Source organism: Rissa tridactyla, chromosome 5, assembly GCF_028500815.1.
Source record: "Rissa tridactyla isolate bRisTri1 chromosome 5, bRisTri1.patW.cur.20221130, whole genome shotgun sequence".
Taxonomy (NCBI): domain Eukaryota; kingdom Metazoa; phylum Chordata; class Aves; order Charadriiformes; family Laridae; genus Rissa; species Rissa tridactyla.
In genome coordinates, this window is record NC_071470.1 from 47170397 (window position 1) to 47195736 (window position 25340).

Consider the following 25340-nt stretch of genomic DNA (forward strand, 5'->3'; position numbering starts at 1 on the left):
TCTTTTCACGCTGCTTCTCTTTGGCACACTGTCTTTCAATATGATTTGCAATTTTTCCAGGCCTGTGTTTTTCATAGGAAGTATAAATATTAGATTTAGTTGCACTATCTGTTTCCTCTTTCATGAAGCTTGAAGTACCTGTGTTTCATCTATGACTAAACTAAATTTTCTCTGAGATGTCAAGGGAAACAGAAAATAAATATGAGATTTATTTTCATATACTTTAAAAAGCTGCAGCCCTCAATTATTTCGTATATCCTGAACTCAGTACAGATTTCAAGAAGCACCTTTTGGAACTCTAGTATGCATTTTAAGAATTTGACAAAAGTTCAGCACATTAAAACCAATCTGCAACTATTTTTGTAACAGGTATATAAATTAGTTTCCTGACCTAATCTGACTGCTGGACATTGCAAAAATAATAAATCACGCAGAACGCTGATTTTCCATCATAACAAAAACCTAAGAAGTACACTTCTGGCACACCTACTAATACATTAGTACTGTTAAAATGTACAGAAGTATATAATAGCCAATGTCATCTGTTAACTTTGAAATTAAACAAAGCAGCTTAAAATACTGCCATTAGAAGAACATAAATGTAAGCTCTTCACACTTTTATAGAGGTTTCCTGTGCAGTACAAATGTGTCCAGTCTTTTCATCATCACATATGGTAAGGAATGGAAAGAGAAGTATACTATATGGAAAGGGGATGAGGAAAAGGAATAGGGAAGGACTGGCCCATCCATGTGTACCCGAAGTGACGGAGCAATGGGCCCGCTACACCTTTTTTTTCCTCCTCTCCTATTCTTGCTCAACCCTAACCACAACTTCAGTACATGAGTCACCTTTAAAAATTACATTTATCTGAAGGCTTGCTTTGCGGGCAGCCTGTGAACGAAGCTATGAAATATAAAGGGTGTCACATCCCATAGTCAGACAATGGTATACAGATCACATGTGGTATGCACATGTTGGAGCATGCACATACCCTGTCTGTCTGCCCAGCAATTACAGTCCGCGGGATTTGTACAAGAAATGTGGGTTGACTACATCCAGGATACTCCAGCATAATCCAGGTTTTGGGGCAGGCAGTGAGGCACAGAAGTAAATATCCTAGAAATCCAGCAAACTCTGCACTCTGCTCCTTTCACTTATTATTGCTGGAGAGACTTTAAGGGAACAGATGACAAGAGTCTGCTAAATTTCCAGTGAAAATCAATAGAGATTTGACACAGCTTTTGGTCAATCTCACATGAAATCTTAATCAGTTCAGCGTTTTTAAACTCATTACAGCACACAGTTCTCTCTCTGATATGTATCACAAATCTTAAATCCAAAGTGTTTTTTTGAAGTGAACAATTTTCAGGTGAAAAAAAGGGAAGCCCATTTTTTCTAGAAATCACACTTTAAGAGAACTCACTAAATTTCTTCCATATTACTGAAAATTTTTTTTCATTTTGTTTTGTATCACGCTGTTCCGCAGTTAGGAAAGCACAAAAATTGACCTAAACACTGCTGCTGTATCCAACCCTTAGTTCACGGATGAAGGATAATGTCTTAGAGATAAGCTGTGCATGAGCCCTAGCTCTGTACATAATGTAGAATTAGAAATAACCAGTATCTATAATTAGTCAAAGAAAACTTAGGAGAAGAAATATCATACATATCTGAAAACCACGTTTTCTGTTAGTATAAACAACATAAGTCTTTTTACTTAGCATACACAGACAATTTGAATTGGGGTTTTTTTTCATGTCTCTTGTAGTCCATACTTGTGTTCCATATCAAAGCTCCTGTTAAAAATTTTTCTTTGCAATTTCAAATGAAATTTCAGATTTATGAATGCCTCTGCAACACCAGCTTACCTGCCTTCTCCTTTTTTATGAAACTGAACAGTCAAAGATGCTATGGGAAAATCACTTTATCAAATAACTGAATAATATATTAACTAAGAGGGGAAGTGAATGACAATGCCAAAACTGCTGAGCAGTAGAGAGCTCTACAGAATACAAATACTAAGGAAGAAAGTTTTCAGACACCTCTCCACAAATAACTGGAAGATTATACAGTACAACCTATATCTGTTTGATTATCTGTTGACCATATTTCTGTCTGGTATATGAAAAAATTTGGCACAAAATTCTTACCTGCAAAAACTCTCTGACATTTGAGCCCAAGACACGTAGAATTGTATCATAGCCAGATTCTTGACAAAACACAAAAAACATCTTCCCAAACATTTGAAGAATTTCCCCAGCATTTAGATCTAGTTAAAACAGGAAAATACGATTAAGTCCAAATGCTGCATTTCACACACTTTGCGTACTACTTTGGTCTCGTATTTGTAAATAAGAAAGACAGTACCTAAACTCTAACCAGATCCACTAGGTCAAGAATATGAGAAAAACAGGATTCAGGATCCACACAGCAAATAATGAGTATTCAATACAGGAATTTCACTATGGTTTACCAATTACCATTATGACTTTGCTGCATTGTTCATTTCACGCATATATAGCGTTTCAGATTTTGATACAGATAAGAAATCACTACTTAAAAATAAAGGCACTTGGTTGTTAGTAGTGCTCGCCTCAGGGGAGTTAATTCTGGTTTACAATAGCATGAAACCACATCAGCTGCTCCAATTCAACGTAACTACTACAGTCGTCATAGTCTTATGGGTTCTTGTCTAATTACTGATTCAGAACAAATTCAGACTGCACTTGGGTCTGCAGATAAAATAAGGCTGATGGACACAATTCTACCTTTTAAATCCTAGACCAGAGCTGCAATGATTGAAACTGAATGTGATGCAAATCAATGGCAGATATGAAATGAGATGTGCCCATGCCACAAAGTTTTCTGTAACTCAGCATGCTTGTTCAGCAGAGACATCAAGGATTCAGCAGGCACGGGCTGCTCTAGCAGCAGTGGTTGAAACCTGGGTGTATTGGCAATGTAGTTACAGTGGTATATTGTTACTTCATGACTTCTTGTAATACAGACCGTGCTCTGTGGATAAGATATATTACTGCAGTTTAAGATGTACCTATGACTTGGAATACTTTGGAAGCAATAAAAATCACTTTAAGGAATAAAAGGAATAAAAATATCTCAGATAAATTAAAAAAAAAAATCCTTTCTTCTGACATTTTAAAAAAATTCTTTGACCAATACCTTGTTTTCATTTCCTCTCTACTAAATCCTGTTTCTGTCTGCTATGTGGATTTTTTTGGGGGGTTGTTATCACTTATGTGATGAATGAGCAAAGATATCCATATTACTTACTAAGGACCTTGCTTGCAGCTGCAACCAGATCATAGGTTTTGGAATCATCATAAATTATTCTGACAAGAAACTGTCCTTCTTCATCCAGCTGTGCCTCCTTCCTAAAAAGAAAACAGAACAAAATCTTTTTGGTTGAGGGAGAAGCACCATATCAATAAATAAATTATATATTGTTTGGTATTAGTCTTTTAAATAAAATAAGTTTGTAGGTTCTACTTTTAAGAAGTTACTTAAGATAGAAAATTAGAAATAAATCTGTAGCATATCTCAGAGTCATTAAGGTACAATGCAAATATTTCATACCACATGTGTTCATAGAATCATAGAATCGCTGAGGTTGGAAGGGACCTTTAAGATCATCGAGTCCAACCTTTAACCTACCCTGACAAAAACCACTTCTAAACCACGTCCCTAAGTACCACATCTACCCTTTTTTTAAACACCTCCAGGGATGGTGAATCCACCACCTCCCTGGGCAGCCTATTCCAATGTTTAATAATCCTTTCAGTGAAAAAATGTTTCCTAATATCCAATCTAAACCTCCCCTGACATAACTTGAACCCGTTTCCTCTCGTCCTATCACTTGTCACCAGGGAGAAGAGGTCAGCCCCCATCTCTCTACAACCTCCTTTCAGGTAGTTGTAGAGGGTGATATGGTCTCCCCTCAGCCTCCTCTTCTCCAGGCTAAACAACCCCAGCTCCCTCAGTCATTCTTCATAAGGTTTGTCCTCCAGACCCCTCACCAGCTTTGTAGCCCTTCTCTGGACATGCTCCAACACCTTAATGTCCTCCTTGTAGTGAGGGGCCCAAAACTGAACGCAGTACTCGAGAAATCACATTTATTTTCTCACAGCTAATTGTTCTGAAAATAACAATTAGCTGTGAGAAAATAAATGTGATTTTTCAGTACAGAGCCTCACAAAGAAGTTGCTGAACTAGTAAAGACAGAATTTGCATTCTAAAACAGGAATATCCAATAATCCAGCCCAGGATGGGCTCTTTAAACACTTTTAACACTTCTTCAGCAAGCATTTTCGTTCCTTCCAATTTTGATTACACTTTACTTACGAAAGGCACGGGATGTTTTTAGCAACCATTTGCACATATCTTCAAAGAGGAATCTAAAATCCAGATATAGGTACCTAATCAAATACCTTTTTTTCAGAATTCTGCACATGCCCAGTAGATAGAAATGCAAAAAAGGATGCTAGGATTTAGTAAGGCCTTGTGCTCGCATTGCAGGTCAGTTCTTCGTGAGTGAAATGTCACCACTTAGCTAAAGCACGATAAAAATATACATTTCTTCACTAAGGAAAACAATTCTTAACCCCAGGTTTGAGACAAGGCTCATGCACATGTCACGTGCACACTTACTACTGCTGCTAAGTAAAAAAATGAAACAAAATGTCCTTTGTTTTTCAGAATAATATATTATTCTCTTCAGCTTGAACACTGAGTCAGCAGCTTGTCCAAAAAGCAGCACAACTCTGTAGGGTACTTTTTTTCCCTGAGAGCAACAAGCTGATATCCCTATTGTGCCTTCCAACCCTTGCATTTGACAAGAGTTACTATGGGAAGCCCACAAGTGTCTTCCTGTTACCCCACGTGCTTAATACAGGAGCCAGGCCACTGGTGCTACAGTGGTGGCTGAGTCCCAGCTCTCTGGAGGAGGACAAGGAGCACTACCACGGTCAGGCAGACCCCAGGGCCCTGATGGGTCAGTTGCCCCGCATAGCTGGTCCTGCTGTGCGCAGAGCATGCCAATGGACGTGGCCACAACTCTGCCCTGTTGCAAGTGCAAGTCATATTCTGTATTTGCTCCTCATTCCCTGGCACATTCTCCTTCAGAAGAGAGATGGGGACATGCAGTGGGCACACTGGTCTCTGATGATGCCATGCTCTGTTTATTGAAGTCTCCATCTGGCAAAGAGGCACAGCCTCCTTTCTCAGTATATTTTTTATAATAGCTGTTCACCACCTTCTGTGACCTCGCCTACAATGGCTGCCTATAGAGACAGTGGGCTTTGCAGAAATAGTGACAAAAGAGGAGACATTTGTAGGTACTCATGCTCCAATTTATGTGCTTAGAATGCGTTTTGGCTCAGCAAAACTGTTATCATCATGGCATGGATAGTTATCTTTGCAGGTGGAGGGTCACTGATACACAGAATCACAGAATGGTAGGGGTTGGAAGGGACCTCTGGAGATCATCTAGTCCAACCCCCCTGCCAGAGCAAGGTCACCTGGAGCAGGTTGCACAGGAACGTGTCCAGGCAGGTCTTGAATGTCTCCAGAGATGGAGACTCCACCACCTCTGTGGGCAGCCTGTTCCAGTGCTCTGCCACCCTCAAAGTAAAGAAGTTCCTCCTCATGTTTAGGTGGAACTTCCTATGCTCAAGTTTGTGCCCATTACCTCTTGTCCTGTTGCCGGGCACCATTGAAAAGAGCCTGGCCCCATCCTCCTGACACCCACCCTTTAAGTATTTATAAGCATTGATAAGATCCCCCCTCAGTCGTCTTTTTTCCAGACTAAAAAGACCCAAATCCCTCAGCCTTTCTTCATAAGAGAGATGCTGCTGTCCCCTTTCATCTAAACGCAGATTTATGCTGCAGAACATTCAGAAAGACACAAGAAAGGCAAAGAGGTAGAAAAGCCTAGAAGACAATGACTGAATCACACCTTATGTCACACCAAAATAAAAATTAGTACAGGGTGCTGTTCTTCAGAAAAAGCCTTAGAAATTAGAAAAAATATCAAAAAGGCAGATAATGAGGTAGTTTTTTTATAAAAACCTAAGCATATGTCATGCAAATCAAGACATTCATCAACTTAGGACTGGAATAATTATTTTTCTAATGTAGAAATGAAGTAGAACCATGAATAAAAAATTATTTACTAGTACCATGGTAATGAAGAGCTTTTACAAGACTAGGACAGAAATGCTCCTTTAGATAAGGCTGAAATATACAGTTTAAGAACCAATAATTCTAACTGCTCTAAATCGCTAATGGTCATCAGAGGAATTATAAACCTATAAAAAGTAGATTCTAAATCTACTATGTAAAATCATACCTCCTCTTTTACATCAAAATCTTTGTCTCCATCATCATAACATGATCAACCATCAATCAAACCAAAAGTCTTTGACTGAAACTTAGATTCTGATATTCTAGAGCTGGCATAATTTATTTTAAGAATGAAATAATACAAAGTAATAATGCCTGCACAACAATTCAAGCATTTACAGTTGTAGTGGAACTATCCAGCCATATAAACAGAAACATTTTCTCTGTTACTCAAAGGGGAGAGAGGTCTGACAATTAAGTACTCTTGTTCATCTTAAAACTGCTACATGGCACATGGTACTGCTGATAAAACCTGATTCCAGTCTCATATGGTAGTACTCTATTGACCTAAATGAAATTACTTGTCATTTAATCCTCCAATTAGTAATCCTCAGTCTTTGATAAACTATTCACTTATCAATGGAAGTCTGGAATGCATTATTTTCTTCTTCCTCTTCATCTTCCTTTAATCTTGCTCATCATATTCTTACTGCTGATCTAAAATTATATTACACTGGGTTTATATTTCAAAAATATATCTACTTTTTTTATTAGTTAACGAAGTCTTGTAACTGCTATTTGACATAGACATTTTTATACTCACTCTATGAAAAGGCATAATGAGCTAAAAACAAGCTAAGCAATTTTCCCAAAGAAATACAACAATGCTACAAGTGAGTCCAGACTAAACATCCTATCTAATTCTACATTAAAAAGAACATAATTCTCTATTCAATGGCATGAAAAACTTTAATAAACTTAATGGTTGGGTTTTTTTCTTAAAGTCTTTGGGAACTTCCCAAAAGGAATGAAAGAATGGACACTAGCAAGCAGAAGAAAACTGCAAGAGTGTTCTCAGAGACACAAAAAGATAAAGTACAGTATTATTTTTTTCAAATAATCAATTATAATAATTTATTCATTATTTGAAGAAACAATGTAAGGAAGCAAGCAGAAATGGTATGTGTACATGCAGTCTCCTAAAACACTCTTATTTTCATACTCCAAAATAGTACTTTTGGTCCTCTTCCCCAGCCATTCTCTAAAACTTCAGATGAGCCTGCAGGACATCAAGTCTCACTGATTCCTGAAAACAGCTCCCATGCCACATATTCCTTTTGTTCCTAAGTAGGAGGAGAGCTAGAGTTATTAGTGGGAATGCTGTCTTGAAGCATATCAGGTCAGTCAGGGACAAGAAGGCAGGGTTTATATTTCCTAAGAACTGAACTGAAATCAATATGAGAAAAGAAAACCATCTTGATTCTTTGATTCTCATAACATGATATGTAACTGGAACTCAGCTACAGTTTGGAGGGAAGTTTGCAACGGGTGAACAAACTTTCCCACATCTCTGAAAGACACTGTGATTTCTTTAAGTCTCTCTGATCTCAGCCAAACCACAAAGGATAACACACACATCCGGAAAAGCAATGAACATCCTCAAAAATACTGCATACTTGCACAATCCAGTAGACATAGTTTCTGTGTGTGAGAATTTTCTCTATTAAAAATGTACCCAGTTTGATGATGCTGGTATCTCTTTCAAAACTTCTTACTTTTCTTTCCAGTTACATTGATTGGAACTTTTCCTGTTTCCTATTCTGTGCCAAACCATGCTTCCTTTTTTCTTATTTTAATTGTCTTTAATTTACTTTGTCAAAGTTTTTCTTCAATGCCTGCAGTTTCTCTGAGCCACCATTTTTTAAAATCACCACTGGTTATTTCAATGCCTATTCCATTTAGATTATTTTAGCTATTTTGTTTTTCTCCATTTTTCTCTAGATGCTTTGGATCACAGAGCAGCCACCTTCTCTGTAGCCTTAATGATGTATTTACCATTAAAATAACTTTATTGATAAAAGTTAAACAAAAAATAGCTCTATTAGCAATCACATCTGCATTTCTTGGATATAGTTTTCTGGGGTGAAATTCACTGCTCTAAGGCTTCATTCTCCCGCAGTATTAGCAGTCCTGCTGGGCATTCCAGCAGCACAGGAAAAAGACCCAGTGCTTGTACTGCAGGCTAATACTCCAAAACAAACAAAAAGATGTCCTGCCTTTTAGTTATTTTCATTTTTAAAAGACAGAGAAAAATATATTTAAAAAATATGATTCAACAAAAGCCAATCTCATTTGGGAATTTTTTTCTAGAAAATTTGTCAAATTAAATATTTACTCCTGCAAGGGATTAATTCAAAACCATGTGGGCAAAAATCTCTTTGCTTGTCCTACAAACACGGCAAATCCCATAGCAATCTCTGATCTAAACCTGTGTCAAAAGAAAAACTGCCTTTTTTAAAGCCTGTGCTTGAAAATTATTATATTCCAGAACTTCTATTTTCCTTTCCAGCCAATTCCTTCTCCATACCTCTATGCCCTGTTGTGCTAGTACATCCCAATCATTTAGCTAGATGTTGAGCTGAAATACAGTTTGGTTAGATATTTGGTTTTGTGGATTATTGTTATTCACATTCACAGGTGATGGGGAAATGCTGCTGCAAGCTTATCCAATATGGTCAATGCAATGTGAAAACACTCCTGTTTTTACAGAGGCCCTTGTTCTTTAGCGAGTCTACAAAATTGCAGGTTGTCTAATAAACTTGTATCAGAGAGTGTAGCATCACAGCTATCAGCACCAGAGAGGCTGACCATGATGTGACCACCAGCAGTCGAGGAAACAGGACAAAGTAATTGAAATGTATATTCAGGTGAATGGGCAATCCCTAAATTGTTTCCTCATGGCTGCAGTTTTCTTACCTAACTACCTGGCCCCTACCTGGTCTATCAAACCTGCCTGCATTTACACTGTAGAACTGGTTCTACAAGAAGGGTGATATGAAGAAATATATGATAGTGTTGTGAAAACTCTTATAACTAATACTAAAAGTGAAGCTGCTTTGTTAGCTTTGTGGAGTTGCTGTGGTTGGCGGCCCATCAACTGTAATTCCTCCAGTGTGACACAGATGTTTTTAAATCCATAATCTTTGAGTACCACATATGAAAACAAACCTGCATGTGTGGAACAACAAACTATGGCTCCAAACATGGGTATGTGAACTTAAAAAGACCAGAAGGCTGCAACTGTTCTCATCTGAACAGCTTCCCTCTCCTGGCCAATGGTTCATGATGCTGGGATTAGAACTGCAATATAACATGCCATCCTTAGATGCAAAGAATTTACATTTGGCTTACCATATTTCATAGAAAACTTCATAATCCATAGCTTTATGAAAAACTGTGGCATTTCCCTTGAAATGTTTTGCTGCAATCTTTATTCTCTGTTTTTGACCAGATAAAATTATGGGAGTAAATTAGCATAGCCCTAACGTTTTCTGCAGACTGTGGTGTTTGATCACAAAAGCTTTAACAGCAATAACATGTTGGTGGCTTTCTTAAGGGCTTGACTGGAAATGAGCCAAAAGCAACAAACTCTGACAAATTCCCAAGCCCTGGTTAATTCTTTGGTGAGGTAGCAGCACTATAGTAGCAAAATTTTAACTTCTCTATGGCCTTTCTTTCAAAATAACTTCTAAGTCAAATAGAACAGAATTTACAGTTAATGTCTCACAATTCTAGAGACAAAAGAAGAGTGTGCTTTGCTCCCCAGTAAGTTTATGTTCAAAACATTAAAAAAGCTCTTGCCCAAGCTGACTCCTGTTGTCAGCACATGGGATGTGATATGTCATGGTTCAAAATTTACATCCTCTGTTATGCCTGTCCTAACTGCTACAGTCTGGCAGCCCTTTTTATTTACTCTAGACTAATTTTGAATGTAATCACAGAGTTATTCGAATTGTGGGAAACAAAGATTCCAGACCAAACTTTTCTTAAATGCCTTTGTTTCCCTCCAGAATGTTTATGTTACCCAGGTTAATGTGAGGAAGTTTACTTGGGAAAAAAAGAACCTTAACCGTTGCACCATGGAAAATAACACAGCCATATAGAGGCCATTTTTCACGTACAGGTTTGACCTTGAAATCAATGGAAAAATTCCTGTTGAGTAGATCAAAGCAGGATCAAATCTTAAAGCAGCCTTTTCTCCATCAGTCATGCTAACACCCCCCCAAACTGCTGTTGGTCTAGCAGCACAGAATAGCATTACAGGTGACACTATGTGTGTACAATGGGCCCTTTGAAAATCTTTCCCATTGTGAAACTAGTTTAGTATTTGAAAACACACTATGAATGTTCAAAGGTGATGTTAATAATTCACAGAGATGGATGAAATGTTAAGTGCGGACAAACTTTTTTTGTTTTGCAGTCAGATTGGAGCATTTAAACAGAATTTGAGTAAATCATAATCAAGAAGAAGGTTGCTGCTGTCAGAACGTGGGAAGTAGCACTTGCTATCCTTTCTCTGTGGTCAGTCATAAGCTCAAATTTAAAAAAAAAAATAGAGAAAAAGAACCCTTCCTGTTAGAGAACTTTGCATGCAGTAAATACTGAGAAATATTGAGAAAATGTAATGGATACAAACAGGAAAAAAGGATGAAACAAGACTGCAAGGAAGGATTACTTTGTATCCTGATGATACACAGGCTTCTCTGTGATACAGCAACATGATTTTTTAGAAGCTCCTGGTATCCCTTTAACAGACCATCTAGTGTCCCAAAAGCACAACTGGATCTCTTCCTATCAAAACTCCAGTCCTAAGTGCAGGCCCTGGGTGTGTCACCTTGAACACACCACAATAACAGCTAGTTCCAAGACCACCTCTAGGACTTCTTCCATGATAGGTATTGTTTCTGTTGGGACATTTGCCACCATTGTGCTTAACTATTCTTGGTGTACCAAGGATGGAAAAAGTTCTCATTAAATTGAAGAGACCAGTCAAAACAATCTTAATGACAAAATAACACTACTGCACTTAGAAACCCCACGTGGTTCTGATCTCACTGATAGGAGCACGTCAGGTTTAATTCTGTTCCAAGAGTAACACTATTAAACAGAACTACATGTGTCAGAACTAAAGATGGTAGCACTGAAACCAAAATCATCGTCTTTGCAACTCTTTTACATTGAAATAGCAAACTCACTGCTCATTATATTACTTCACAGATGGTTTGTGTTTTCAAAATGCTTCTCATCTTTTTCTCATGTATTTCACAATGACGTTTTGCTAAAAATTATTAAAAATATTGAACTACTCTTCTCACTCCTCCCAAAAGGAAAAAAAAGAAAATAGACTTGTACATGTTGTGGATGGTCCAGAGATATTTTAGAACACCCAGCTGGGAAAAACATAAATTATATTAAGTTACAAGATTAAATAAAAATGGGAATCTGTCCAGGAAAATGACGTTCTGGGTAAAGTAAATAGGTGTATTTATAGACTTCAGAGCTCTGAGCTATTTCCCAGTTTTACAGGCTGGATATGAGAGTGTTTAATGTAGGTTTTCAAAACAAGATAATCCTAGAAGATACAGTTAACAAACATACAAGTTCTTTGCTACTACTCCAAATACTAAAAATATTATTAAAAATATAACACTAGCATTATTTCGCTTCCTTTTACATAAGTGGACTAAAAGGAATGGTATTTACAAAATACTCTTTTAAGCTTTTTAAGAGTGACTGATATGTTTCTAACACCAGGTATCCTGACAGGTCTAAAAGCACTTCCCAGTTCTGGGAAAACTGCGAAGTACCTGAGAGATACTGCAAGAACACTCACACCATGTTTCACAACATGTCATTATTTGCTTTTAGCCAAGTCTTTCCCAGACGAATTAAAGAATTTGGCATCCACACGGTTTAAACTCCTGACCTCCAAGCAGGTCCTTCTGCTGTGAGGAACTGAAGGAGCAGGAAGTGTAGTGTCCTGACCCCAGAAATCTTGTGAATATTAACCTCCAGACCCATGAAGAACCATCTCTTCAGCATCAGTTTTAAGAAAACTTAAAAAATACTGCTTAGAACTTCGGAATACTATGAAATAAGGACTTAGAAACATAAACAACAATAAATGTTCCTACTTAACACCACTTTCTGGATAAACACGCATTAATGTTAAGAGGTGTATGGATTAAAAAAGTTATCTATTGCCCTTTCACCACTAATGGCTTTCCAAAGTCTCTTTCTGACATCGATTTATAAGTAATCTGTATTTTTTTCAAAACTGTTATGAGATTGATAGAACAAAACACTCCATCTTCAGCCCTGGGTAAACGCATACAGTGTTAAGGAGGCAGTGAAAAATCAATTTTCATGTTTTTTCACAGACCACTGCAATTAATTACAACTGAGTCCCACATGACTCAAAATAAGTATGGACTTCCAATCTAAAACTCTAGCGAAGAATGTGTATTTTCGTCAGTGTTCACAGTGAGAAGACAATTAAGGTAATTAACACACTATGTCTGCAAAGTTTTTGAGCATGAAAGAATCAGTAACTTTAGGTAAACTGTAAAGAATGCATTTATAATAAATTAGTTGTGGGCTAGGAAAGGGAAATACGAAGCAAGATCACAGCAGTTCAACAAAGCAGGAGGGATGATTCACATAGGACTGTGCCACCACTGCAATATACAGCTATACGTGCCTATGTGGTAAAATCCATAACCCACTTGTTAGCTACCTGGACTTTTTCTACAGATCCTGGGAAGAGAAATACATAAGAAAGGATCAGGAAAGGCAGCAATTTGATGGGAGAAACTCCAAAGGCATTAATAGGACCAAAAAGAAATTAAGTCCTAGGCATATCCAAACCTACACTTAGATGTTTAAAAGGAGTTTATCACCAAGGTTCTCTTGCAAATCAGTCCTTGTTGAGACATACCACAAATAACTGGGAGGCCTTTCACTTGCTTCAACTATACACGATACCTAATTGAAATGCCACACCTCACATTTTGTACAGATCTTTAATTCTTATCTTCTGTTTAGTATGCATTTTTATTGCCCAGGCCACACTGCAGTTAAGTAGACATAATATGTACACACACATATACAGAAATATTTACATGCATATGTAGCTACACATACAAATATAGTTTCTCCAAAAATTTTACATTCTAAACTGATGATTATCCATCTTCTCTCAGAAGAAGTGTAACAGAAGTGACACTGTTGACACTGTTAACACTGTAGATTGGTATAGACTATGGTACTGTTTTACATTTTATAGGATTGCCCTATATGCAGAAATGAAAACTTAGAAAACAAGACATTTTCCAGCATGATTATGAAGAAATAAAACTACTGTCTCATAAAGAGCCGTAAGCATTTGATGAGGGTTTTTTTGTTATTTTCCGAAAGCAGGAAAGATGGACTCTGATACCTCTTGTAGCAACATTAGAGAAGCATGCTCCAAGCCACATTTCCCTGCCTGTCCCTGGGCCTGCAGGACACAACCTACCAGTCACACCTATGAGCGCACAGGACCTGTTCCTTTTCCTCCCCGTTACTGGTTCTTTCAGTACTGAGGCCAGATCCTAGCCAGTTAATACACAACTATTCCGTATTTTATTGTATCCCATTCATCGATATATAACCTCAGGTTTGATTTACACCATAGTTTTCAAATCCAGCTCTGAAGACAAAATTATTCCTTTCTAACAAGCCTTCCTGTGGAACTGATCCCTATACTATTTGCAGGCACAAGCATTAATTAACTCTACAACAAGCTCTTGAAGCCAATTATACCATTTCCATTTTAAATGGACAAGACTACCACAGATCAAAAAAGTTTCATTAATTTTGGGTGCCCAGTTTGAGACAGGTAAGTTTCTTCAAGGTACTTGGCACTTTTTATGCTCAAAACACAGCTTTCATGGACTTTACACGCCACCAGCATCAGACCTACAACTTATCTGAATTCCAACACCACTTAAGAGCTTATTGTTGCAACTTTTAACAACGGTCTTTCATTACAGCTTTTGTGCGTATTTTTCTAGGTTTCTGAAAAGGCAAACTATACTGTAGTATGAATTACTATTACACCTAAACATTGTGCTAAGCAACAGTAATAGGCCAAAACTTTGATTTTTACAGGATTTGTCAACAAATGTAAATTGTGTTTTGCCATATTAGTAAGCAGAAAAAAACATCTTTGACAACGTGACATTCTGAACTCAGTATAGGGACACAGTAAGTCAACCTACTGCCTTTATTCTGCAGCTACAAAAGGTTTTATTATTTGCTTTGTTTAAGAAGCATAAAAATGGACAGGTTTTGCTATGTGAGAAATTCACAGGAAACAATGCAAGTTTAAAAAAATATGCAAGTCTGTTCCCTGAAAAAATATTGTAATACATATTCTTAAAGGCAGAGTTGAGTAGATTTTCATTATATTATTTGATTTTGTACTACCTACTATTTTGGAATATAATTGCAAATAAAATTAATCAGGATATCACATCCTGTCAATGAGTTCCTATGTACCTAAATTCTAGTCAAAGTCAGTGGAGGACTTTTTTAAATGCATAAATGAATAAAAGCATCTACCTCTCCTGACTTAACTAGCCAACCTGCAACAACACTAATGTACCTAACTGCCAGGAATGCTTCTGAAAATTTACCAAATAAATATGTATTCTTAAATCACCTACATTTTACTGCAAAAGACACACTGAGTAATTAAAGTCTGACCTATGTTAACCTTTACCAATCAGATGCAGAATTTTCTGTGTCTGTTTAGTTTTCAAAAGGCAAGTGATAGCCCTACAGTTTATTTCACTCCCCCAAACTGTACAGGGTTTTCTACCACTTCAGCTGAACCCAATTTGAAACTGAGGAGAGAAGCTTTACACTTACATTGCACCAGGATAATTTTTCAACCCTCAGTGTTTCACCATTTTAACTATAACAGGACAGTTACAAAAAACAAATTCTATAGAGTCAACTAGCCTGCAGCCTTGGTAAGTGATCATGTGTGAAGTCTGGGGGACAACAACAAAAAGTTGCTTCCTCACAGGACAGGCAATTGACTTTTGCTCTTCCTTTGTGTGTACCTTCAGACCATTGTAATGTTTGTGCTACCCAGCAGACTCCCTGGACCTGGAGTCTTGGCATTTAAGCGCAAGCGTGGCCAGCACATGCCAGCCTAACCCACAAAAGGAGGACGAAAGGCAGCTGCCTTTTGTAGAATTAAGGATGAAGCATTGAGCACCAGCAAAATAAGACTATTGCTTTCTGCACCCCACACTAAGGTACAGCCAGCAAAGGATACATGGCTCTTGGTGCACCAAATTCCTATTTTGCTACCATGCAAGTTTCAACACAGACATTATTTTCTAGAATCAATTTAAAAGTAGTTTTGATGTTTAGGTTTAGAGTTTTCAACTTTTGTTCTGTTTTTCCATGCTCATCAGGCTACACATGTTTTTGTGGGGACTCCTACCGTAGAAACAGAAGGAAGACAAAGGCTGCAGTTAACCGGTCATGCCATTTCATTTCCCAAAACCAGATCTTTCATGTACCTCTGTGGGAAAAATACTAATTTATTCTATGGTCTTGTGATGAAGCATTTTAATGCATTTCTTAACAAGATATTTGAGTTCTTATTCCTTTTCTTGGCAATATATTTGAAAGTATCACATTTTGAGCATCTAACCTGGCCTAAATTCAGATTTAGGAGCCCGTGGGAAAACCCTGTATTCATTTAATCAAACACAGAGGGATACTGTTAGGAAACACAAGATAAATGACTATGTACATATTCCCTGCTGACAACATTGCTCTAGCTCCCACATATTGTCCTGGAGCTGTTTCAAGAAGACATCCCTGTTAATGCTTGTTACACAATTAAACCTTTAGAGCTGCTAAATGGAGTGCTCAGAATTTCACATATATTGCCTCTTCAGCTCAGCCAGATATAACACCTGTTGCAGAAGAGACCAGATTTTTCATGATAAAAGCCACTTTTAGAACTATGTAACCACAGACCTGTTTAAATATGTCCACCACAAAAACATACCAGAGAAGACAGAACTTCATAAACCTTGGATTTTATTATTTATTTATTTTTAATGTGGGTAATCTCTCTGTTTTGTTTTGGACAGGTACATAAATAGTAAATTCACAAACACTACTTACCATAACATTCACACACTACCATATCGCCCAGCAGCACAAATTTCGCGTTGATCAGACATGCACGTACAACTGTGTGTATGTGAGAATGGTCAGGCCTGACAATTTTTAGTTTATGTTAGCTAGCGTTTATGTTGGCTGCAGAGGAACTGAAGATATCTAATGCCAATGGAATCTTGAGAACCATCTTTTCAAGCCACTGCAATTATGGCCACACATCTGAAATACCCCTCTGGATGTAGCAATAACAAAATAAGGGTTTGAGAGGTTTTCTCTTAAGCAGGGAAAGGACAAATCAAAAGTGTCTTCTCAGTAAAAATGTGGTTACCAGCTCTAAGTAACAGTTTATTTACTAATAACTCTTTGCAGAGCTAGTGGAGCGCTGATCAAAGAAGCATGTCTCCATGTACTAAGTCTCCCCTTTCAAGGACTGAAGGAGTGAACTACAATGAGAAGTGTATATGCAGCTTACAACTGCCAGGAAGCAAAATAAATTATTATGCCGAATGATCTTCACTTTCCACTAAGAAAATTCAGCAACTGCAGAATTCAGCAACTGCAGAAGGACTCTCCTGGTTGTCTCTCACTCCCCCTCTCTCATCCAGCTTCTCTTCTGCTTCTAGGGTTTCATCATGACAAAACTGTCCACAAGCCCAAATTCTCAATTCTGTGAGTGGTAGCCAGAGAAAGACTAAGGAGACAGAAATTTTTGAGACTTTGCAGTTGAGGAAATGAATAAAGGCTCCATAAATCAAGAACACCTTTCATCGTTCATATGCCATATCTTATTTTCAATTAAACCATGTTGATTCAGAAATAGATGGCTTTGAATTGTTTTGGGTTTTAAGCATTTTAATTTTAGTTCTTTAGCAAAACCATTGAGGCAACAAAACTGATATTCAGTAAAATTTCAGAGTATATACTGATATTTTTCCATGAGCTTAGTGCCTCATTGTAAAGGTTGCCTGCCATGCAAAAAAAAAGAAGTCTATTGTTTAGTTACGCTCAGTTTTAAAAGTGGAGGAAAAAAACATGGAGTCTAACTTTACCAAGAATTTCACTCTGGGACATTTAAAATCAAAATCAGTATGTATCTTTTTCAGATAGATCATGGTTTCATCAGAATGTTGAAAAATCAATGAAATAGCAGAAACAGAATCTTGAAATCATCATTCTGACTCAATTAACAGTAAATTACAGCAAAGAAAACACCACTCTCAGAAGAGCATCAAATTTGACTATTTGGTCTCCCAAATTCTGTATTTAAGAACTTCCTTCAATGTCACTTTTGACTGAAGAAGCTACAGAAGAGTTTTCATGCTTCAGATGGAGTATACCCTTTCAATTCAGTATTTAACTTTTCTGAATGTACTTTTTTGAAGAATGACCTGTTTTCATTACTTCAGTTTATTTAGTTCTATGTGTTCTTTTCACTTCCATCAATATTAAGTACAAATTCACCCACTGGCATTGAGAATCACTCGGCAATCCCAACCCACCACTCTGCAATGCTGATTCACAGCTTCTGCAGTGACTTCAGGGATAACAAAACAGCAATATGTGATCAACTCAACATTAAAAAAAAAAAAAGCTTAGATGCCAAATTTTGTACTGAACTACCCAGAGGTCTTTCTGCTTCACAGAAATGCTTAAGTTGTTGCAAATTCAACCACACCAACAGTGCAAAGTTCCTCTCATTTTTTTAAACAGCCAAAGACTGTTGATTTCAACAATTACACCTCCAATTCAATCATCAGTGATTCAACTGGTTCAACCCAGAATGCCAAAACACTGGTCTATATCTTCCCATTGTTTCCTAAATGATTAACAGTTCTAACAAAGCCTTTCCAAGAAGTCTGTATTTGCTTACATAAGGTAAAACATCTAACCTCTTCCACAAACCTCTGTAAGTGCACCACAGGAACTTAAAGTACCTAAAATAACAAGCATTTAGTGGCTATCAGTTGACTGTGTACCACACCCTAAACCAGCACTGCTATAATCTGTTCCAGTGAGATATATAAGTCTTTGCTTGCTGGTTTCTAAACTCTAGGATACACTGCTTTTTAAAATAAATCCTGCTGAATAAACAGCCTGTTGTGAACACCTTTTACATAAGTATCATCTATGGCAGCTGTTATATAAGGAGCATATACATTGGCTCCTTCTTGTAGACCATGTTCCAGTCTTCGGTTGGGGTGGTGGTGTGGTACAGTTTCCAGAAAACCATCTTTTCTGTGAGTTAATAGCAGAGCCTAGCTGTCGGGCTGCTGCAAGACAGGAATGTTTCTCAGCCGAGAAACAGAAACAGGATGTACCAGCTTCCTGAACTTTCATAGCTGACCTTAGCAAAATATTTCATAACTTTCTATTAAATTTCTCCAAAAACATTAAATGAGTAATACTCCTCATAGGCTCCAGTTACCTTCAGTATTCTATTAGGTGTGTGTAAAACGTTAGAGAAAGGATGCATCAGGAACTATGGCTGGGTTCTGACAGTCTGCAGCATGATCTTGTACTAGAAGATGAAACTTTATATCTTCTCAGATGGATTAATCTTAAAGACAAATTCTGGACAAAAGTGGACCATAATATTTAAAGGCATCTTTGTAAGGGATGGCATGCTAGGAGACAGTGAACATTCTTTATTAGATTTTATACATATTTTATTCTCATTTTAATGGAAAATGATGTGTGTATCACTATTTTTAGTGAAGTCTCTTATCTTGCATGTGTCATATAAAACCAGTAGCAAACCATATGAATTCAAAAGAGATCAGTGTGTTTAGATGAGGTATGTAAGAAAAATAAACTTACATAGCTCATTTAACTTACAGCACAAAACTGGGTGGCATTCACTGAAGACTCATCTATGCAATCCAGAGAACTGCATTTGCAGAAAGTAATTTATAGACTAACTGTCAGGGATCACTGGAACCAGAACTGTGGACTCTCCATCTTTGATGATTTTAAAGACTCAGCAAGACAAAAGTCATACCTGAGCCCTGATTTAGTGCTGGTAACAGTCCTGTCTGGAACAGAGACTGGACTAGATGATGTCCAGAGGTCCCTTCTGACCAACATTTCTATTTTCTCTGATTTCATGGTACTGTGTAAGATTACTACATTCTTAATGAATGGATTAATGAAAAAAAGTGTCACAGTCACAAAAATCTCACAGTCAAGAGCACTCCTTTAACTCCAAAAATTGTATTAGGACAATGGCAAGACAGCTACATTGACATATCAAAATTGGCCCAAAATAAACAGGAGACAGGAGTATAGATGAAGGTGTCCAGTTGAAAGAAGGCTACTTTCTCCAAGTTGGAAAATCTATTTCTCCCTTAAAACACATGCTATCAAGAGATCATATTAAACCCTTTCTTCTAACTACATAGTTACCTGAAGACTTACAAAGCAAGTTTACAACTCCGTAAGCATTTAAATCTTTTTAAAAATATTTCTTGTAGTTTTACCCAAGTATCAACATTACCATATTTATGGTAAATAGAATTTTGTTTGCACTACCCATTTCAAACTTTTTTTTTCAATCCCACAATTCATCACAAGTTTAAAATGAAGACAGTCATCTCCTTGGAAAAATGCTATACTGCCAGACAAGGAAGTGTTGGACATAAGAAATCAGGTTCAAGAGAAGAAAGGCAAAAAGCATTCCTACACATACATTCTTATATGCACATTCTTATACGTATTTCTTTATAGCAGTGACTTATTTAAATTTCAATCATCTCACACTAGTTTCAGATAGAGTTTACTAGCTAAAACCTGTATTTCAGTTCCTTCGGGAACGCAAAGGGATGACGCTGTTGCATGGTTCATGTGGTGGTCTGACTCAAGGAAGGACTCCTGTGGTTTCTGGGACGTTTTCCCTGCACATCACTTCTGCCATATACTTTGTATAATCGAAGCAAAGGCAGGGACTAATGCCATCTCCGCCGCGGCCCCTGGAGGCCAGTAAAGATGGAACAAGGAGGGTCTTTGCGGCGTTAAGACAGGCCCCGAGCGGGAAGAAAGGTGGCAAGAACCGCGCTGATCTTGTCAACGGGCCTGAGGGCCACCTCCCGGGGGCCGCTGCCGGACAGCGGGCGCTCACACAGACCTGCCGGTACCGGAGAGCCCGGCGGGGCGGCAAGCGGGACCGCGGCCGCCCTGCCCGCTCCGCCCCGGCCCAGCCCGCCCCCGCGGCGTGGCGGAGGGACACGCACACGCGTGGGGTGACACACACACACACACACACGCGTGGGGTGAGACACACACACGCACGCACACACTTACTTGATGTCCTCCCAGACGGCGGGGCCGTAGTTGCGGATGACGAGCAGCTCCAGGGCGTGATTGACGAAGCCGTACTGCGGGGCAGGGCGAGGCGGCGGCGCCGTCAGGCAGCGGGCGGGGGGGGGGGGGGAGCCCCTTCCACCGCCCCGCAGCATCCCACCCCTCCCACCCCGATGACAGTCACTCCGTCGGGATGTGACCTCTCCGAAACACTCCCCCCATCTCCCCCCATAATCTCCCCCAAAACAAAGGGCTGGGGTCCAGCTCCCCTCACGGTTCCCTCCTCCCAAGAGGATTCAGCCTCTTCCCTCCCACCACGGTCCCGAACCACACCACACCAAGCCAGGCGTCCTCCGCCAACCCCGGTGTCTCAGGCAGGGAAGGTGGCCCGGGGGAGCTCACCATGGTGCCGCCGCCACCCCGCCGCCGCTGCCGCCGCGAAGATCGGTCCCGATCGCCTCACCACCTCCCCCGGCCCCCACCGCCCCGAGTGGCAACTGCCGACAGCCAATGGCGAGCGCGGCCGCTGCTCTAGCATCCAATGGCGGGCGCGGCCGCCGTGCTCTTCTCCAATCAGAGGCGGGGGCGGGACTGCGGGCGGCTGAGGGGATGCGGCGGCGCGCGGGGGCTGGGCGCGGGGCGGCGGGCGCCGGAGCCGCGGCCCATCGCCGTCGGTGGAAGGGGACGGGGAGCCGCTGCCTTCGCCCGGCGGAACGTGGAGGGCGGCAGGCCGGGCCCGTGCCCTGGCAGCTAGGTGGGTTCGCTGTGCCCACTGCCAGGTCTGCGGCTCGCCCTGCTCCTCCTCAGGTGCTGAGGCGACAGCGGTCGGCGCCCCGGGCCGGCGCGTGTGGGAGAAGGAAGGGGGGACAGACCTAGGCAATGCACGCATCTCTCTCCGGGTTATCTTCCCCGAGGCTGGCCTCAGCGGGGAACCCTTCGAACCTCTGTCTTACGGTTCTTCCCTATGCATCAAAAAGGGTTTTCCAAATCCCTTTCTCCATCTGGGTTTGTTGGGAGTCACCTGACACAGCGTCAGAAGATTAATCCACATGCCTGGCAGGTTCCCGGTGGTTAGGTAGGTAAGTGTAGGGCAGGTAGGGTATGTGTACGTCCTGGTGTCAGTGCTCTGTGCAGTGGTTGCCTTCGCAGGAACAGAAACGCATCCTCAGTTGTTTCATATCCCAAATGCACCCGCTTAGCTTTTAGGAAGATAAATGCCCCCTAAAAAGTGAAGAATCTGAGGGACAAAATGATCACAGACATCTCCGTTTCTGTGCATTAATTTTTCAAAGGCTAGTGAAGTTAAAAGCATAATAATAAGTGTTTTCAGTGATTTTTTTTTTTGTTGAGCCCTTGTCAGTAGCTAATGTGGATAAACACTGCAGTGTATCAACAACCTGCTGCATATGGATCCTCAGAGGGTTCTCCACATAAGGTGTGAGCCTTACAATAGGAGTTTTTGAGCAGAGGATTGCTGACAACGTGCCAAGGACAGTTCAGAAATAACATGCTGTCATCATATGTTATCATATATATGGGGAAAAAATAATAGTGCAGCACTTGGAAAACCCATTTAGTTTAAAGCCCTGTGTACCATCTAAAGACCTGGCCTCAGCATATGAGATAAAAATCCAAACGAGACTATTGAATTTTTTTGCTTGCTTAAGAAGAATCAAAATACATTCAAGGGATAATGAGAGAAGGATCCCTAGGAGCATTATAGGACAAATACTTGATGAACCACTACTGTAGTAGCTCTTGGGCATAGACCTTGCTACATTAAGTTAGTAAAGCCATAGATGCTAATCAATCCAGATGGATTCTAGATGTAGGTAAAATTGCAAGTTCAGACCTTAGTAAGATAGAGCAAAATAAGATTAAAATTTGAACCGTTCACATACTTTATGAAAAAAAAAATAGGAAAAAAACCCCAAAGATGGAGTATGTGTGCTGGAACTTCCATGTAAGTGAGTTAACAAATGAGAAAATTTAAAATCTTTTGAAATCTCATCTTTTGAATTTGTGTTAAGATCTGTTAAAATTGCTAATAAGTAAGGAGAAAAATTACAGGTGGATAGCCGTCAGAAATTTGGCAAACCTCATCTCAGTAGGCATTCCAAAAACAGTAGAGGGAAACCCTGCTTTTAGGTCATAAAGGCATAATAATAAATTCTACTTAGTTTAACACATTCCAAATCTACTGGGAAAACCAATTCTAGATTTTTTTAAGGATGACCAAGAACAAAAGTTTCAATATAAACAGTTAAAACCATACAAATAATATGCTAATTTTGAAGGAAGGAAAGAAAATTTTTAGAAGAAATAACTAATCTACTGGTTGAAGATAGCTGTGTGGAAGACCAAACAAAAACTGAAAAGATGCAAATCTCTAGGAATCTCCTCAATCTCCAGGAAACTGGCAACAGAGATGATGTAATAAATCATGCTGTTGTAACCAGACAAAAGGCTATGTTTCCCTATAGCTGAGGAAGGGTCAGCTTATATCCTCAATCCTCATAATCCTCAAATCCTTATAATCCTCAAATTAACTAGGATTTGAGTATATCAGATGACCATCTACTTCTCCTGTTTGGTAGGAAGTAAGTTTGGGAAAATGGGAAAACATATCCTACAATACAAATGTTGTAGCTGCATGAGCTTTGTATTCTTTGTGGGCCTACTGGGATAGTCAGTCTACGATACTGGAAGATGTAAGACAACACCTGTGAGTTTTGCCCTCTGATGTTGTGTAGTCTTCCTCTTCACACACGTATAAAATAGTTTTGAGGATACAAAACGTCAAGGAACTCCTGACCGCACATCCCACACAGGGTGTGCTGGCACAAGGACAGGAAATGACAAGAGTGGATTGCAAATCAGTGTTAACAACATCCCCATTCTTCATAAGCTTCAAGGGAAGCCACATCCTCAGTCTGTATATGGAGTAAACCGCCATGCTCATAAACGTTACTAGAGAGATTATATAAAATTCATTTTGGACATGGTTTTTGGAAAGTAGATAATCCTGGCAATTTTGTGTACCTGAGTGACATTTTTTCAAAAGTGCTGTTATCTGCAAAGGTCAAAATTGCTTTAGATAATTGGGAAAATTGCCTTTCTTCTTCTGATTTGGTTTGGGCTTGGTAGGTTGCATTTGTACACTGTTCTTGTGATTAAGCCATTGTAATACAAGTGGGAAGTTCTAGCGTTTGAGGTGAGATTTATAAAATGTGAAGTGAAAACAGCACAGGCAGAGTTAAAGCAGACAATGACTGATTTAGTTTTCTATAACAGGGATTGCCTTTCAGAAGTTTGGAAGATGCTGAATCAAAGAATTCAATCAAGTGATTTGCTGAGAGGGATCAGCCTGCATTCCAGATGCCTGCTGAATCAAGACTGTCTGGTAGGTCTTAAGCAAGATTTGGTTTCAGATGAAGGAAGGGATGTAAGTCAACAAGATAAAGTACACGTCAGACTAAGCTGTTAATACTGGTCTGTTTTTTCAAGGCCCAACCAACCCTATCAGTATCAGGACTGTTAGGTCATGTGCATTATGCACATCACACAACTATTCGGACTGTATCTGATGCGCTTCCATGAAGCCTGCAGCTTATTCACTATAGCACGTAATAGCATTCCCATTTGGGGATCCTCTTGCACTAGGTACAGCTAATAACCTGCTGCCCAGCTGCTTGTTGGTATTCAGGAGTGGGAGAGTAGCTGTGTCACTAGCCACAACCAGGACGTGCATGGGATGGAATGCTGGTGTGAAAGCCTTTTAGAAAGTGTTTTCTGTAACTAAAATCCCACAAGGCAGCTTCTCCCCTTTGTGTCCCCCTGAACGTTATTTGCAGGAGGAATTTCCTGCATTGGCCGTCAGAAAGCCAGTCAGTGATTACAGGGGAAAACAACTGCTGTACTTGTTAAGTGATGGTATACGTGTTTTTTCCTGTTTTGAGATGCTAATTTCATCTGGAAATTCTTGTTGAGATCCATGAAAGCAAAAAGTAGCATATGACCCTTTTATGCTGTATGAAAGGGCAGCTGCTGAGACAATAACTTTGGGAAAACAACTAGCTGGCCAAGAACGTCTACATTCAGTTCAATATGGTTTGTGTTAATATACAAGCACTATAAAAGAAAGTATTTTAATAAGTTGCATTTTTTACTTTGGACTTTGCTCTTACCGTTTATATTGTTACTGTAATTCTGAATAAAAATGCTGCCTTATATGGTATTCCTAGATTTCACTTACCGAAGATGCAGTAACTTTACTGACATCAAACTGAATAATGGGTATTTTCTATTTATCTGTTTCAAATCATAATGGTCTGAGACTTGACATTTGGAATTGTCATATTAATACTTCTCAGGTGCAAAATAAGCTCTTTTTTTTAAGATCACGTCAGCAAGATTCATTATTTCTAACATACCACTATACACTATTTCACTATACTTTACATTAATTTTCCAATAATGGTATTGACAAGCTATGATTGAAACAGCCCTCGATATGTCAATGCTGTTTTGTAATGTAACAACTTGTGTAGATTTGAGAAACTCTGTGGGCTCTGTTGCATCCTCCTGTAAGAGGAATGTAATCTTAGCCATGCAGAGCAAACTAATCATATGTCCAAATCTTCCCTAACACCTT

The 25340-nt window shown here is 39.2% G+C and overlaps 1 protein-coding gene across 2 annotated transcripts in view; it reads right to left on the reverse strand.

Annotated features, from left to right (window-relative positions):
• Positions 1 to 21171, reverse strand: part of GUCY1B1 (guanylate cyclase 1 soluble subunit beta 1) — a 46904-nt gene extending 25733 nt beyond the window's left edge. The window contains exons 1-4 of one of the 2 annotated variants that reach the window (XM_054203405.1): positions 21089 to 21171; positions 20687 to 20760; positions 3293 to 3393; positions 2152 to 2270 (exon numbers count right to left, since the gene is read on the reverse strand). In XM_054203405.1, coding sequence (XP_054059380.1) covers positions 2152 to 2270; positions 3293 to 3393; positions 20687 to 20760; positions 21089 to 21091 — 297 coding nt within the window. In that variant the 5' untranslated portion in view covers positions 21092 to 21171. Of the gene's footprint in view, positions 1 to 2151; positions 2271 to 3292; positions 3394 to 20686; positions 20761 to 21024; positions 21047 to 21088 lie in introns of those variants that run through there. The other variant, XM_054203406.1, reaches the window with a different exon arrangement.
• Between the last annotated feature and the right edge of the window lie 4169 nt (positions 21172 to 25340).